Source organism: Rhododendron vialii, chromosome 8a (genome assembly GCF_030253575.1).
Source record: "Rhododendron vialii isolate Sample 1 chromosome 8a, ASM3025357v1".
NCBI lineage: Eukaryota > Viridiplantae > Streptophyta > Magnoliopsida > Ericales > Ericaceae > Rhododendron > Rhododendron vialii.
The window spans coordinates 16,663,646-16,681,812 of NC_080564.1; the positions used below are offsets into that span (position 1 = coordinate 16,663,646).

Here is an 18,167-nt window from a genome sequence, read left to right on the forward strand (position 1 = left end):
CACCCAGACTTGGTCTTGTATCCCAGGCATTTGGCTTGTGTAGCTTTCCGTGGCAACCTTGATTCCTTCATTATATCCTTTCTCAAAAGCAGCTTTGGCTTCAGTCTGGGTCGTCTCAAGCTCCTTCAAAGTTTGAGCAAGACTGTCCTTCGCCCCCTTCAGTTGTCCCTTTAAACCATCTGCCACTCCCAAGGCTTGGTTCCTTTCTTTCTCGAGCCTGATGATGGTACGTTGGAGCTTGGTGTTCTCACTTACAAGCTTGACACGTTGAGGCTCAGACTGGCTAAGCTTTTGAGCCATGGCCACCATTTTTTGCATCACCTGGAACGTTCAAAACAGTTAAACATGGATACCAAACGCTCTGGAAAGCTATGGTTTACAAAGCGAGATTTTACCTTAGCATTGTGAGACATGAACGAGCTTAAAAGGTTGTCAGGCGAGCTTGCCACCTCCTTCTACATATCTCCTGGCAGCAGAAACGCTTGAGACAGGGCAAGGGCAGTGCCTTCTGACTCGACACTGTCCCGAGCAGTGATTGCTCGGCTCTCGTGCGAGAATGGAGGAGCCCAGATGGGAGCAGGTGATGAAGAGGATGTTGGGGGTCTTTCTTGAGTTTCCTCCACTCGTTGACGTTTTTCACGGTGAAGGGCTTCAATCTCTTCAAGGGAAAATCCTGGGGGAGCATCTGTTTGAGTCTGGGGGCGACGACCACGACCTTGAACACTTTGGCCCCGACCACGACCTCGACCAGGAATGGTGAGGAGGCTGCCCAAGTCAATTGGCCGGTTCATCTCTGAAGTTGAGAAGGTACGGCCGCTGGAAGACGAGTTGGATGTGGAACTGGAAGCTTCCTCAGCAAGAGGGATAGGTTCGTCAGAGATTGGAGGAGTCTGGGAACGCCTCTCTTCTTGTTCGGGGAATGGTCTTGAAGGACCAGCTATTGCAGGGATGTCAGCTGCTCGGGTTCTCCGATCAATAAACCCACCGTACGAAGCTTTGTAGCTGAGAAGTACTTGAGCTGCTCTTGCTCGGCCTGCAAGGTACGTTCCTTCGCCGTTGAATGCAAGTGCTCGTTTGATATCAGCTACGTGAACTTGTGGGGTTATGATGTTATAACCACGGTTAATATTTGATGCTGAAACAAAGCAAAGCATAAGCAATTAGAAGCACGAAAAAGCTTTTCCTATGAAAGAGGACAAAACAAATGAAATTAAGGGAGAGCACTAACGTGGGCTCCCGAATATGTGAGGGGCATGAAAACCAATCACTTGGTCGTCCTCGTCTCTGGGTTCGAAGTTGCCCGTAACGATCAGAAAGTCATCATCATCCCCTCGAGCAGAGTCAGGGAGTTCAAGGACTAGCTTTTTTCTAGAATCCCTACTTTTTAGATAATAAGTGAGGGCGTCCCCAGTTCTGGAAATACTGTATAAATGGTGAATATCGTACAGGCCTAGAGAAGTCCCTAACATTTGGTTTAGGGTATTTATGCCCATAACTACTCGGAAGAAATTAGCAGAAACCTGCATTGGCGAAAGCCTGTAATACGCAAAGACTTGGCGGAGCAGAGGGGCTAAGGGAAACCTAACTCCGCCTTCGACGACGGCTACTACCGGAATGTGAAGGGTGTCAAAATCAAAGCTTTCACGAATGGCATCCTCAGGAGCCAAAACAGTAGCTACGTTGTCAGGAATCCCATATCGAGATCTGAAACTAGCCATGGTTTGAGGAGTATTACAATGTCTACGAAATCTCCCCATTACCAGAAACGCTTTTGGGGTTCTTTGAAGTATAAAGAAAGGGGACGATGAAACCCTAACGAAAGATTGTGAACAATCCACCAAGAGAAATAGAGCAGTAAGGAGAGGAATGATGACTTACGAAAAATAGTCGATTGAATCCCTAAGAGCAGAGAGAAGGAGGTCTTGAAATGATGAACAGAGCTTCAATGGCGGGTAAACCTTGAAATCGCCTCTTTCTGCTAAGGGAATCTAAGAGAAAGATTGAGATTTTTGAAAATGGGACGAAAACCCAAAAATACCCTAAAGGTTGGTGATGTACGTGAAACGTCACCCCAGATGCCGTTTGAACATTCCGTTTTCCAATAAACACGTTCGTTCGCATTTAATGTAAAAGCAATACGATGATCGACACGTATAAAGATTAGGGCTAAAAAGCCTGTGACGGCCACAAGAAAAGATGAATTTTTTCTTAGCAACGTGATGAAACATTGCAGGAACAAAATGATTTCGCTCGGTAAAAGAGCTTTACTCGTCATCTGAGTAAAATATAAACGAGCAAAGCTGGGGAGCAATTGTAGGGAGGTATTCCCGAACAGGTGCAAAATGAGCCCGAGCACGGTCAAAAAAAGGGTCAAAGCACTGTGGACCAGTAATATGAGAAGTCAATGGTCCAGAGAGGTTGTACGATTCTCGGTGCAATAACATGAGACGTCATTAAGACCAAATACAAGGAAAATGACATGAGATGCCACTGTTCATAGAAACTTGTTCGGCAAGAGAGAGCCGAACAGGAGGAGAGCTCCTTACAAAGGATATGGTTCAAATTGTTTCCTTAGGACCAGTAACACGTGAGGTAATTGGTCCAGGCCATCTGTTCGGCCATGAGATGGCCGAACAGAGAGAGAAGTACTATTTGAGGGAACATTCTGGAAGGTTCCAGAGTAGTCATGTCCCATAAAGGGATAAAGATCCCAAGACTATAGGATCTGAGAAAGATACCCAACGAATATGGGATGTTCGGCTCTTAAAGGAAAAGACTCCTAAAAGGACTCTTTTCCATAAACTGATAAAGGAAACGAGACTCCTTGATATCCTGGGTTTCCTATACGAGTTAGGAATCCTATGGCAACATGGATGCTTGGGCAGCAAGCATCCATAAATCTATAAATATGAGGTAAACCTAGAGGTGAAAGGTACGCAATACACTGCATTCTATTTGCTTTCTTACTGATAATTAGGGTTTGATTGCTAGTACGTGATACTAACAAAGGCATCGGAGGGCCTTTGCCACGAGAGGCAAAGGTGCACTCACTCCTTGTCTGTTTTGCAGGACAGGGGTTTCATTGACAAATTAAGGTTACGTTCAAGAGGCACGTGAAGCCGTAGCATTCCAGTGCTGTTCAAAGCACTACTTGAATTTGTCCACCTACACTATTCATCATCGGGATGGTCTCCAAGGTGGGATTTGAAATACTCGTTAGGCCAAATGGGATATCTACAGCATTTGGTTACAAATTAAAGAAGTCAACTTTTGAATTTAAGTTTCCTGCTATTGGTTCTTTAACTTTGCCGACACCAAGGATAGTGGGAGTATGTTTACATTTCTGATTTATATGTTGACACTATTTTACTTGCAAGTAATAATCTTTTACAGTTTGCACAAAATTTTTTAGTTATCTCATGAATTTCAAAAAATTTAAAATTATATGCTCACACTTAAGATGTCTGATAATGTTAAGTTTATTAGCTACTCAGTTTTAGTTTTTTGTTGAATGCGTTGATAGTAGAAAGTCTACTTTTATTGTTCCTATTATGTGAAATAGCAAACAAAAGTTTTAAAGTAACTACCATTGCTTCATCAATTATGTTTCGTAGAATTGTGGTGTGCTTTGAGGCCATATTTTGTGAATAGCAGTTGAGAAATTTATCTTAGGACTTGGGGTTGTTGACACTATTACTAAGTTGTTAAGAGTTTATGATTCTGCATCTAATTTCTTCCCTAAGAAAAAATTTCAAAAACAAAAAGTGTCACTAAATGCATAAGCACATAGCTTATGATTACAGATTCACTCAAGAAAGGGTTAGTGCAAAGACATTTAGGAAAATGCTAATTGAATGAGTCTAGCATACCCCCAAATAACTATAACTTATATTTCTTGGACTGCATTAAGATAATGATGTCATTTGGCACTTTGAGAGATCTCTTTGACGTGTTTCTAATAATTTCCTGTTATGAACAATGTATGTACATCTATGTGACTAATGAATACTAATAGGAATAGTCTTTGATAAAAGACATTATTGCTGGACCTATATAGTATACTCCGTATTTATGACTATATTGAATGAGTTGCTAGTGTTGTGGTACATAGAAGGAACTATGTCATATATATCGATGAGGAACCGCTATGACTCACACTAGTAGTTTGTTTAATGATAGCAATATGATTGTGATCAAATTGAAGAAAAAGCTGTATATGGTTCTAATACGCGCCTAATGTTACCATAATAAGCTATAACGTAAGATCATCATATGAGCCAAGTGGGAGAATGTAAGAATAATTTATATTTGGCCCACATGATGAATGGCCATGTGCATGCTTTTATGACCAATAGATGATTGGTGCTTGATCGACATACACTTATTTTGGCAAAGGATTATGGATTATTGAGAGGATAGTTGTGTTGCATCTCCACCTTTTACTCTTATCTTGATGGGTAGATGAGTATAATTGCATATATAAGGGATTGGTCCTCTTCCCGCCTATGATAGTTATTTTGAGGCTTATCCCATCTGTGCAAGTTAGCCTGAAATCTAAAGTTTAAGGGTCAGGGTAGAGAAACCACTATCATTTACCAAAAAAAAAAAAAAACCACTTTCTCCGGAGAGCTTGCTTTGCTCTTGTATTACTGTTTGGATCTACTATCTCCTCTATTAAGGGCTTGGATCTTATAGCTTATCTTTGATATATATGTACATAGATTCAGGTTAGTAACTTCCTTGTGAATCTAATTATGTATTTCCGTAGTATGTATTTGATAGTGAAAATTCATGATGTTTTTGATTATGCAATTAAGTTTACACTTTGAGAGTCATTACCTGAGAGCTAGAGCGATTAACATAAAGTTTGGTGAGTTTGGTCCAAGCTTCATGCGAGGTGGTGGCAGAGGCAAGCAAATGAGTCACTTGTTCCGAAACAGAGGCAAAAATTGCATGCAACAAGAGCTGATCTTGTCGCCGCCACAAAGTGTAGGCTAGGTTTGAGGCTTCTTCTTTTGTCTTTGGTGGGCTTGGAAACGAGCCATCAACATAGCCCATGAGGTCATACCCAATGAGAAAAGGCATTGAACTACACACGCTATGAGAGATAGTTCAGCGATGTGAGTTTGAGAGGTAGTTGGGCAACCGTGTTGATGGAGACCAAAAGTTGGTTGGAAGCCGTGGATTAAATGAGGTGTTGAACTGACAAGAATTTCTCCCAAAGAAATTGGTTTTTGTTTGTCAGCCATGAAGAGAAAATCAAAGAGAGAGAAAAAGAAAAAGGAGAAGAAAATAGGATCGGTTTTACTCGTTGGAGAGTTTTTGATCTGATACCCTAAAGCTCTGATATTTCTTGTGGAAGAAATTGGTTTCTCGAAAACTTATTTTATTAGCCAAGTCCATAGGTATAAATAAGTTACAACAATGAGATAAGGACTATATTTGCAACCTTCAAAAACTAAATATATTCTATCCTAAGCTACAGCTAACAACTGGAAAGAGTGATAATTATCCTAAGTAACAACATGATCATTATCCTTTACAAAGAGAATGTACAAGTTTGGCATAAACTACAACGCTGAAAGGAGAAAATTTTGTCCCAAGTCAGGAAAAGCGATCCTCATTAAGGCGAGTTTCCCAAGTGGTGTCTGCGTATTGACCTCACAAAGACTTGGAAGTCCTTGATGGATAATTTTTTTTGGGGTAAAAAAAAAAAACATGGTGGAAGGAAGACGGATTTCGCAATAGGGGATACTCTTTATGGAAGGAATTTGGTCATGGGATGGGTTTAAAAACCAGCAGTCAAATAAAGCGATAATATTAGAGCTACGCCAATGAGAATATATATATATAGTTTTGTATCTTCATAGCTAGCAAAAAGCAAATTAACTAATATATTGACTTTTATAAACTACCAATCAAATAAAGCGATAATAGAGTTACATTTCAATATAAGTTCTTTATTTATGGAAGCCAACACACTGTAGAGCAAAGTTAGGCATTTAGTCTCAGAATTAAGTTCAAATGTATATGGTAAAACATCTACAATATGCTCACTATGTATATTTTGGTGACTTATAAGTTATAATTATGGGGGTTTTCTTGTTGGGTCACAAAAGTTGGCGTTGCGCCTTCACCTCCACTTGCATTTGCTTCTTATATTGGGTGCCCTTCATGCTGTCAAAAATAGTTATAGAGTCCGTCAAAGCCATATAATGACAATGCCTCCTAAACATAATCACTTTTGACTACGTTTTAATAATTCACTCGAAATCTAATAAGCAATAGTTCTTTTATGGAAGGTTTTTAAGAAAGGCTTAGTGAAATTTATTAAGACTTACCCGGTCAAAAAATATTGGTTCAACATCAAAGGCATTGTGAGTTTCTGGGATCGAGCCATAACTCATTGTTGTTGACCCTCCGAGATATTTGGAAAAGCCATGGGTCCCCTCTATTTCGGGGAGAAAATCGAAGAAGTCATCCGGAATAGGGGTCTGATTCGAGGCACTGCTATGAGAATCTGCTCCAAATGTAGCATTGCCAAAGTACGATGGTGTCGCTCGCAAATTCTGATTAGTTTTCTTTCCCAGCATCGAACCTGAGTTTTGATCCCTGGTATCATTTGATGTTGCATTTAGGTAAATACCATTATATGTAACATTGTTAATTCCATGGGTTCCTATTTGCCCATCATTGCTTTGGATGGAAGAATTGTGCGTGGGGATGTTATCCCCAACACAATTTGGTACCACATGAGCCTGAGCCTGGATCAATTGAACTGAGTACTCTCCTTCTCTATTGCCCATGAAACTGTTGCCTAGTGTTGAGTATATTCCAGGACCTGTTTGGTGAACCCAACTTTCTTCGAGGTAGGATGTCTCAGGGTAGCTAGATGAGTTTTTTTGCAAGCGAGGCATTGATCCAAATTTTCGTGAACCAAATTTGTACGGGGATCCGTTGTTTTGAGAACTCGAAGCATTTGATTTGCGGGTTTCTGGGGCACGCCAATTATCATTACGACATTTCTGAGTGAAAGAAAAGACCAAAGTAGAAAATATCATGAAATCAAGTCAGAGGAATATGGTAATAGACTATAAATCTTTCTCCCTCCCCTTAAAAAAAGCTAAATTTAGGGTTCGTTTGGAATTTATAGAAAAGGAAAGAAAGTTTCAAAAACTTTCCTCCCCTTTTTGGTTTGGTAAAGAAAAGAGGAGAAAATGGCAAAATAGAGTTCAATGCGCAATATAATTTTCCTCTAAGTTTTTTCCTATTTTCCTTCTTAATAACTTTTTTTTTCATGCCCTTTGTTCCACTTTCCACAAGTTCGAAACGGAGCTTTAGTGTATGCAATTCAGCAATGATTGGGAAAAGAATCACCACGGTATTGATTTTCTTCACTCGGATAACTATTAAGGCATTGATGCAATTGGTGAATTCTAACATGATATGCCTCATTATAATATTGTTAAACCATTTAGGAGATGTAATTACTATAGAGTATGATTTAATCATGGCAACAAAAGTTTGTTAACAATGTAATTACAACAAAAGTTTATTAATTACATGTTTTCCTATCATGTGGCGGTGTTGACTACATAGTGACGAATTTGAGTGCTTTTAGGTTACAAATTTTTACAGAGCTCAATATTTCGATTTTATTTCTGAAATTTTTACCATGTATAGAAGATACATGAAGAAAATCTCAGTAAAAATCTCATAAACTTCAGAGTTTTAGAAGTACCTCATCAAAAATCTCTAAAATCAGTTAAATGCAAGATTTCTATTCTATAGAATTTCAAAGCTAAGTAATTCCTATAAAAATTCACAAGATTCATCAAGGGTTTATTATGAGCTCTCTCAAAACTTAAGGAACAAGGGTTCCCATGGTTCTCTAAACTCCAAACCCTACCTTAAATTATGAACAAGGGTTTATCATGTTTGTTATATATGTTTCATGAATTGGTAATAAACTTTTGTTGTAATTAAATAATATATAGTAATTGCATCTCCTAAACGGTTTAACAATACTCTCTCCGCCCCATTTTAAATGCTCCCTATGTAAAATTGTGTCATTTTAACTTTCAAAAAAATTGTATTTTTCAAAATCTTTTTTGAAACTTTTTTTCCATTGTTTTAAAGTACTCATCGAGAACTTTTGAACGATGCAAAACAAAGTTAAAAATTAATTCCGAAAATACTTTATTTTTCAAGGTCAAAATTACATAGTCTCCTATAGGGAGCATTTAAATTGGGACAGATGGGTATTAATTTCACTTCCTTTCCCAAAGTGACTTCAAAATTCCACCAAAAAATATAAGTAAAAAATATATGTCACTGTAAAAAAAGCTCTGTGTGCACACACACACACACACACTGAGGATTAGGTCTGGACGCCCTGATTTAGTATTAGGCTCGGACTTTTGATCTCAGCCATTAGATTGTGTTTTTAATGGTCCGGATCTACGGAAGGTTTATGACCGGTCATAATTAACTTTTCCTCGGAAAAGTTTCATTAAAATCTGGACCATTGAAAACACGATTCAATGGCTGAGTAGTAGTTCGGACCTAAGCTCCGGTCAGGATGCCCTGATAGGAACTGGACTGTATACACACACACACACACACACACACACACACAGTCTGTTTCAAATGAGGTGGTCCTCATTTTAGTTAAAATGTGGACCTCCCAATTTCTCCCATTTTCTGATTGAATTTCGATGATCCGAGCTGCTCAATGTGATCATAACGTGATTTTAAGTGTACTCGTGTAAAATCAGCAAAAAAAAAAGATTGGAAATGGCTTTATCGGAACTGTTTTTTATTGAACGAATCAATAAAAAACTTCTTAAATCAAGCCTTTTCAAGTAATTTTTTTGGCCGATTTCTCGCGAGTACCCTTAAAATCACGTTCTGAACACATTGAGCGGCTTAAATCATTGAAATTCGATCGAAAAAGGGTAGTCCACATTTTAAGAGGTCCTCACTTGAAACTTTCCCATATGCATACATATACACGGTCCGTTTCTCCTAAAGACCTCCGCATTTCAAGCTAAAATACGGACTACTCAGCTGCTGTTGGATTGTGTTTTGAATGGTCAGAATTCACGGACAATCAATTCACGCGAATAGATATCTATTCGCATGAATAGATTGTCCGCGAATTCTGCGTGCGAATAGATTGTCCGCGAATCCTGGTCATTCAAAACACAATCCAACGACCAGAATGGTAGTCTGCATTTTAAGCTAAAATGCGGTGGTCCTCATGTGAAACGCTCCTTATTTATATATATATATACACACACACACACACACAAGCACACACCACAGATTCTATAAGGGATCCCTTAAATTGTTAAAATGTGGACCTACTATTTTTCGATCAAATTTTGATGATCCAAACCATTCAACATGTTCAAATTGTAATTTTAAGAATCCGCGTAAAAAATAAAAAAAGAAAGACCGAGAAGTGCTTAATTTGAGTAGTTTTCGTTGAATGGTTCAATGAAAAACTGCTTGAATGAAGCACTTTTTCAAAAAAAAAAAATTGCTTATTTTTTGCAAAGACTCTTAAAATCACGTTCTAAACACATTGAACGGTTCGTATTATTGAAATTTGACAGGGAAGCGAAGCTTCCACTAAGGGCGCTTTTAGTTAATTGCAGACCTCTCCTTTTTCGATCAAATATTGATGATCCGAACCATTCAATGTGATCAGAACGTGATTTTAAGGGGCCTCACCAGAAATCAGCAAAAAAATATGGCTGGAGAGTGCTTCATCCGAGTAGTTTTCATTGAACGGTTCAATAAAAACTATTCGGATGAAGCACTTACCGGTCATATCTTTTTCTTGACTTCTTGTGAGAATCTTTAAAATCACGTTCTGAACATATTGAATGGCTCGGATCATCAAAATTTGATTAGGACAATTGAAAACACGATCCAACGGCCCTTTGTAGAAGTCCTTACATAGCTTATGCAAATGAGTCCTCACAGGAAGTGGACTATATATACATACACATATATATAAACTAAAGACAACCATCTATAATGCATCTTTCTCTTTTATGTTCCATTTTGCTTGTATTGATTAATTTCTTAAAGAATTCTTGTGATAGATTTATCTCAAATTTACGTGTAATAAATATGTAATGTGTATTATAAATAAAATAGATGAAATAATTACAGATGATAGACAATTAAGAATGATAAGTTCATGGAAATTAGTAAAATACGATACTTTTGGTTGAAAAACACAACCTAATTTAATAGAACACGTAGTGTCTCCTAAGTGAATGATTACATATTTTTTCCCAATTAATCTTCATATATCAAATTAATTTATTTCCAACAAATGTGAAATCTTAATATTGCACTTGAAGGATTAAAAGATAACAAATAAACTAACTTGTCACACGTACAATTTATTTATTTTTTTGTGTTGGCTAATTAATTATGGACTACTTTAATCGATTATTATGATTTCAAAACAAAATCAAACTTCTTTCGAATTTAAAACTAACTTTTAGTATGTTTTTCTTTTTATACTTCTAGATTTGGTAGTTGATTTTCCAGAGAACAAAATGAGATAGGAGACCCGAGGAAAAGCCACTTGACATTAGAACCAATTTTAGTGAAAGGATAGAATAAATACATTTTGACATACTAAATAGAGATACAATATCACACATGAGAGAGAGAAAGAGATATAATTAGTTAAATTAGCTATTTATTTCAAAATGCTACATCCAAATATTTCGAATTGAATTTTTTTTTCATAATGTCTTATTCTATGTAGATCTGTAAAAGTCATTTAATGGTCACCGATAAAAGAAATTAATATAAAGTTATTATAGCCTCATTCTCGAATGAAAAATTGTCAACAACAACTATACCAAGATATTTGTAAATCGCCACAATAAACAGCCATAGAGCAAAATCATTATTTTGTTGTCAATCCAGTAAAACGAAATTAATATAGAGATACATGGGAGTGATTGTGACCTTTAATGAAGCAATTCATTAATATTGTGAGAATCCAAATTACTTGTGCAATTCATTAATGAAGCAACAAACCTGAAGATGACTCGCGACTTGCATTCGAGTGAGACCAGGGACGTTCATTAACTCAAGTATCTCCTTGGGGTAGCATCCTAGTTCAAAGAGTTAGTTGAACATTATTAATATTGTGAGAATCCAAATTAAACAACTACCAATCATTAGGAATTGGCAAAAAAATAAAAAATAAAAATCATTGAACAAAAATGTATTTACTTCCTTCCCCAAGATGATCCACTGCAGCCATGAATTTTCGATGGAGCTCGTCTGTCCATTCTGTACAAAACTTTTTAGCCGATTTTCTACTCCCCTTATCCGATTCACCTGCTTCATCATCTGCAATCGCTCCTATTCCAGTATGTCGAGCCTTTTTCTTACCACCGTCCTTGACCTTCTTAGAAATCGTATCACTATGATTCTTTCCTTCAAGATTGCTTTCCTCTGAATTCCAAATTTGAATTCCATTTTGGTTTGACATCTCGTGTTGATGAAGGTTTTCTTTCTTTCCATACATTTTTGCCTTATATAACCTTTCTTTAATGACATGCTGCCATAGGCTCTTTAGAACATTTGAACCGGTTGGCTTTTCAAGAAAGAAACATGCTCCGTTTTCTAGGGCTATCTTTGCCAGCATAGCGTCTTCATCGGCCGACATAACTTTAATTCGGAGCACAATGTGAGCAAGAAGAAACAAATCTATTAACCTTTGAGAATCAATATGTTGAACAATTATGTACCCCCAAAAACTGAATTAACAGTATACGTAACAAAAACAAACTAACCGAATTTTAGAGTATGTAACTTTCAAAAAATATAAAAGAACAAGGAGCAAAAAAGTAAATAATAACTGAACAACTCAATCTAGCTAAATACACTCACAAACTGTTGGCAATTCTCTATTAAGCGACTCTTGAAGAAGCATGAATGAATTGATGTCAGGTAAATGGATATCTGAGAGCACAAGATCAAACTGATTGTTTCCATCTAAAAGCAACGAAAGAGCAGTCGAGCCAGATTGAACTGCTGTAACTGAAAGATCAATCCAGGTAGAAACATGAAGATATATGAGTTAGATTTCTACTAAGAGTAAGAGAGCTACATATATAAAAGTATCAATTACTCATTTAAAGACATAACCGGGCCGCATGTGCTTGAAATGGTTAATTTGGTGAAGAAAACAACTTAGTTAAAAAAAGAATTATTAAACATTTCATGTACCTGTTACGATGATGCAAGAGACACTTAATTTCCTTGTAATAAAACATAAAAAAGAAAGCATGCAAATTCTAGCTGATATCACACTAAGAATTAAATCTGGTTGTTTAAAAGTAAAATCAATTAAGACGAAAACTAAAGTGATGATAAGCATTTCTCCGTTCACACAAGAAAGGATATATATATATATAACACTTTGCAACCGCTGAATTCTAAGAGATACACAATATCTAGGTTTTTTTTTTGTTTTGTTCGCGACAGTTGATTTTTTTTTATAGACAATAAAATTTTATTAGAAGCTCGACAAAGGATACATCGAAAGAAGGCCAATTACAGACTTCAAAGATTGAAATCCATAAAAGACCAAAAAGATAGAAGAAATACAAAAAAGATTACATTTAATGAAACTTGAATAAGTCCCCAATTAAAGGCCATTCAACCACCATCCCATATCAGTAGTGATGGCCTTGAGAGTCGCGACAATTGATTTTGGTAGAAAAGCAAATTTTAGGGTTGTTTTAAGAAAAAAATTTGTTGCATGCAAGATCTAATACTTGATATGACGACCTAGATTGGCCATATCTTATTAGATAACCATAAATCAGCGTAGAAATTGAATATTTCAAATGAGAGCTTTAGATAGGAAAATACCATTGACTGCTCTAAGGGGGGAAAAAGTTCTAAAGAATCATCTAGTTCTGAGAACTATCTAATTATCTTTGAAAAAGGAAGAAAATGAATGGCATTCATGTTGAGCAAGACCCCATAGACTTCTTAATTGAAACAAAAAAATCCCAGTAAAATTAGCAAACATATAATTTAAAGTCACATTCAACACCATCAAAACTATGGATGGAAAAGGAAAATCAAAATGAGAGAGAGAGAGAGAGAGAGAGAGAGAGAGAGAGAGAGAGAGGTTGTTGCATGGCTGCTTTAACTCAATAACAAGTAAAATTCAGCTTTCATCTTACCTTTGTATGCGTAAAATTCAAGCATTCTAGCCATGGAAACAAGTGTTTCCTTTTCGTGGTCCACCAACAACACATGAATCTCTTGTGTGAAGCTGTGACAAGAGCTTACTACACCCCTTGGATCCCCCATGGTCCAACAACTAGTACTACCACTTTCTTGTTCTCACATATAATAGCTGTAGAATGGAGTTACATGCACAATGCGCAGGAGCTAGAAAGAACCACAAAGGGGCTAATTGAGTAAGTGATGCACGTATATGTGGAGAGAGAGAGAGAGAGAGAGAGAGAGAGAGAGGAGTGGTTATGGTTATAGAATGTGGTTGTATATCTGGGAAGATATATAGGACTCCAAAAAGGTGCAACAAAAATTGAATATATAGTTCGATTCAAACTGATACAAGGATAACCACTTTCACAAATGAATATAAGTTTCACGATAATGTATTTAGAAATTTCTTACCATTTTCTATGTGAATGGAGCATTTTTTGATTGTGTATACATATACTACGCGGCATGAGTAAGTGTAAAACATAGCATGTCTTGAAATGACCTTACCATACATTGGTTAAGTCTTTCGCTTTTCTTCTCATACGTACTGCTTTTGAACCAAAACTTCTTGAGTAACGCATGTGCCTTTAATTTATTGTGTCATCTTGTCCCTGAATACCCTCATTTGAGACCTGTTTGTAGTTGACATTGTCATTGAGTCACAACCACCCTTATGGTCAAACTGATGAGCATTGGACCCACTTTTTTGACCACAGAATGTCTTATGTCAGATATATGAATATGACACCCTACATCAGACTAGAAGTTATGTTTCTTTTTCAGGTTTTCTATCGGACTGTCTTTTCATCCATGGGTTCCAACTTATAGTAATTCTTAAGGGTGCCCTAATTTTGGGACAACTTCACTTCCGAAAAATTTAGGAGGAGGAGAATAGCGAAACGCGACATTTCCTTCAAGGGGGGATCCGAAAATGTGAACGTCATTGAATTACTTGTTCGAATGGTTTTTGCGCAAAAGGTGAACCGCAATTCGCAACCCAATATGTTAATTGTTTCTCGGACTTGAATGACTAACGACACTTTGGTTCTGTACATTAATTGTCTTTGATTTTCTATTTTTACAAGAGCTAATAGGAGTGCCTTTCTTTAGAAAATTTAACTTTGACGCATCTGTGTTGTTTTTATTATCTGCAATTTTTTGCCAAGTCGAATTTTTTATTAAAATTAATTCATTTTTTTTTGTCGTCATTGACATATCGTATTGTTTACATTTTGTACCTAAGTAGGCAAGTCACCCGTTATTGTTAGAGAGACTTCACCGCCTTTCGATATTAGCAATAGAAATACCTAATACCATTAACATGTGTCTAATTATATTATGCATTTTTTATTCCCTGCTAGAGGAAATTATTTCTCTATATCAAACAGGGGTTTGGATAAGGTGAAATCAAACAATATTTTTCTCTTGTCAACATGTTATTTATTTATTTATTTTTAATATAACTGAGTACCCTGTCCAATGGACCAATTACTCCAGAAGACCAATATAGCATCGTCCATTATTGGGGGTCCGAATCAAAATGGCACAATTAAGCCTGTATAGATTGGCCAAAACATAAATAAACTAGTGCACCTTATTCTTTTTCCGAATAATTGAACAATATTTATTGTCTTTGACCAAAGAGAATGGCTGGTCGATAGGTTTTTTTTCTTTTTCTGTTTCGAATATATCTTCATACATAGGAAGACTTTAACTGCAGAGGGAAAATAAAATTACGTTAAAAGATGGACTTAATTAAAGTGAAAAATATATATGATAGCGCATGGGCTTGCTATTCGCTAAAATTTCAAAGAGGGTTGACCAAAAAGAAAAGTGGAATCGAACTTGCTTTTCATAAACGGGTAGAAATTACCAAATTAATTATTTGAAAATGTTGATTCCCCACTCACACCCAATTTACTCCTTCTAACATACAGTAGTAATTAATGGCACATAGGGGAACAATAAATATTGTACCCTTTTCATCTTTGTATAGAGGAGACCCCAACACGCCTAAATTTGAATATTTTCTCACTCCAATTGACGGTTAGAAGATGTATTCAACCAAACCAAGGGAACACAATAAATAGCTGAATAACTTCTTCCTTGTTTACATTACGAGATATCATATATAGAGATATAAGTAGTTCCTATTAATTTATGAATGCATTACTACAAGAAAAATCACAATAGTTGACAAAAAAAATGGTGACAAAATTTAATTGAATGCATCACAAGATTTTTGTCACCAAAAGGGACTTCCTCAACAACTTATAGGTGACGAAAGACGAAAACCTATAGGTTGTCTCCGAAAATCACTTTTTCGTCACCTATAACATGTTTTTGTCACCTATAGTAACTTTTGGCGATGAATTTTTCTTTTTTGGGTCTCTTTAGCTAATGTGAATTTTCTTGTAGTGATGACTTGGTTCCTCTGCAATGCTTTAAATTGGACTAAACTTTAAATTTCAACCGTGGGCTCTCGATGTATCTTGTTTTATTGATCCAGACTGCTCATGTTGTAGAACCTAATGTGCCAATCGCACATATAAAAATATTTGGTCAATTGGATATTGGCAAGAGTTTGGTCAAATTACATTTGTCTTGAAAAAAGGATGATGCATGAGAGTTTTGGCCATCCATTTAATTTATTCGTCGTATGGCTACAAATGCTCGATCAAATTGGTATTTCTGAATGGACTATCGAAATATTGTGTACAATAAAGGCACGACTATTATTGATAAAAACTTGGGTAACCCCCATAAATTTAAACTTCTTGATATCGAGAGTAGAGAGGAGCTGATTCTAGTTCATAAACACTAGCATTCTTGTGGTGATTTTGTTGCATGCACCTACATGCCTTAATTCAAGGAGAAATGTCTAACTGGGTATGTGAAAGTCCAAGTTTGTTATCCGTAAAACACACACAAGTTACAAATATTCCTGGAAACACACACAAACGTGTAGCGTAGCAATGGAACTGGACATTTCTGAAGCAATCTTTGAGTCAGATTGCCTAGAACTTATCAACTGTTTCAAGGACTCCAATTTTTCTGGACCATGAGAGATTAGAACTCTAGTAGATGACATCAAAGAGTGGGCTACCTCTAAGAATTGGTCATTTGTTTGGTGTTGTAGAGAAAACAACAAAGTTGCGCATTGGCTAGCCGCAAATTGTCTTAGTAGGAATTGTATTTTCTCTTCGGGTTGTATTCCGCCCACTTTGCAATTCCTTCTCGATTCTGATGTAATGCGTTGACTTTGTTTTAAATGAAATTGACCTCTTCAAAAAAAAAAAAAAAAAAGTTACAAATATTCCTCCCCCCACACACCTCATTACTAGCTCTAAAAAGAAAACACATAAGCGGTTCAAGCTAGATGCTCGAGAGACGGGAAATTGCAAAGCTCTGAGTTAGACTGTTAAACCTAGTACGTACCATAAAAAACAAAATGCAACATTTATACTATCGGAGCTATTGCCTCTGATGCCTGTTAAGGTCTAAGTTTTATCTTTTTCTGAGACATTGCTAACAACACAATCAAGTCTATCATTCTAACACATAATTACATATTAGAAGCTCAACTATATATGGATTAGAGGCAAATGTTATGCAAATGTAGTTTGTATGATCGATGTCGGCCCATGAGCACTCTCCTTTTTCTTCCACTAGCATGACCGTCCCAGATCAAGTGTTTCCTCTGCAACATCAAATTCAATGAAGAAACAGATCATCAGCGTAGCATGAAAAAGATCAAGAGTGGTCACATTGAATCTTAGCAACACCGTGGAATCCAGCCCTATGGAATCAGATAAAAGCAACAGTGTGAAAACGACATCTGGGGCCAATCCATTGGAGACTTACTGCGATGGAAACATCATTAGGAGGAGAAGCCACACAACCGCTTCTAAAATTACTCTTCCACCCGAGTAGGCCAGATCCTTCAAAGATGCCCTTCAGAATACTAGGGACTCACTTAAAGAGTTCTCTGAGAAACGTATTAAAGATTTCGCTAATAGCGAAGATGAGGACATGGAAGGGAAGAAATACATGCCCATGCCCCCACCCCCCCCCCCCCCCCCCCCCCCCTAAAAAAAAATAAAAAACTAAATCTAAGATCCGTGTGGCTTTTTTTCCTAAGAGCATTTGAAACACATTGTTGGTGTATGCCTGTGCATTCACCTTTTCATATAGTGTGACTATTTGAGAATCACACAATACTCAAATTTCATGCAAATGTAGTCTTGCATGCATGGCTGAAATAATCATGTCACGATCACGGGCTCAAAAGACGTCGTCCTTTGATTTTCATGGACACAAGTTCCAAAACAAGGGATAATGCTCCGTCGGTCCTATTTTTTTAGTTCATGACTTTGGAGATCCTTCCCATATAAGTGCAATTCTATGTAGATCATGTGTCTTGCATTTTTACAATATTGCCATGATTCAATAACAACACATGCATGCACGCATTCTCTCTTCAATGACAGCAGATGCACACATTCAATCTCTCTCTCTCTCTCTCTCTCTCTCTCTCTCTCTCTCTCTCTCTCTCTCTCTCTCTCATCTTCAGAATTTAAAATGCTTATACCTTTTATTTTATGCATCCGATAAAATAAAATATTTTCAAAATCTACTCTATAAGATCTATTAAACATGACCAATATTGAATGTGAAATTATGTAGGCTTATCTATTTATTTTGTCCTCATAAAATAGTCTCCTTTTCAATTTCGTCCTTGTAACTTTATTTGTTTCAGCTTTCCCTTGTAGTTTATGAAGCACTTCAATGTTACCTTTTCTGTCAACAAGAGGATGGAAATATGTTACGTGGCTAGTGAAAGGCTGACGTGGAACCTTTTTTGACAAGGTTTTTTT

General features: G+C 36.7%; 1 protein-coding gene across 1 annotated transcript; it reads right to left on the reverse strand.

Annotated features, from left to right (window-relative positions):
• Positions 1-6,110: 6,110 nt before the first annotated feature.
• On the reverse strand, positions 6,111-13,371 carry LOC131298605 (two-component response regulator ARR14-like). The gene is made up of 6 exons (XM_058324084.1): positions 13,242-13,371; positions 11,935-12,084; positions 11,272-11,751; positions 11,074-11,150; positions 6,342-7,025; positions 6,111-6,248 (listed from the first exon to the last, which is right to left on the reverse strand). The coding sequence occupies exons 1-6, from the start codon at positions 13,369-13,371 to the stop codon at positions 6,111-6,113; spliced, it is 1,659 nt and encodes a 552-aa protein (XP_058180067.1).
• Between the last annotated feature and the right edge of the window lie 4,796 nt (positions 13,372-18,167).

Excerpts from the sequence above, each read along its gene's own strand:
- LOC131298605 (XM_058324084.1), bottom strand. The coding sequence starts at position 13,371 with ATGGGGGATCCAAGGGGTGTAGTAAGCTCTTGTCACAGCTTCACACAA. Across the intron at positions 12,085-13,241 it reads TGAATTTTACGCATACAAAG|TTACAGCAGTTCAATCTGGC; the intron begins GTAAGATGAAAG and ends TTGATCTTTCAG. Across the intron at positions 11,151-11,271 it reads GGATCATCTTGGGGAAGGAA|GATGCTACCCCAAGGAGATA; the intron begins GTAAATACATTT and ends TCTTTGAACTAG.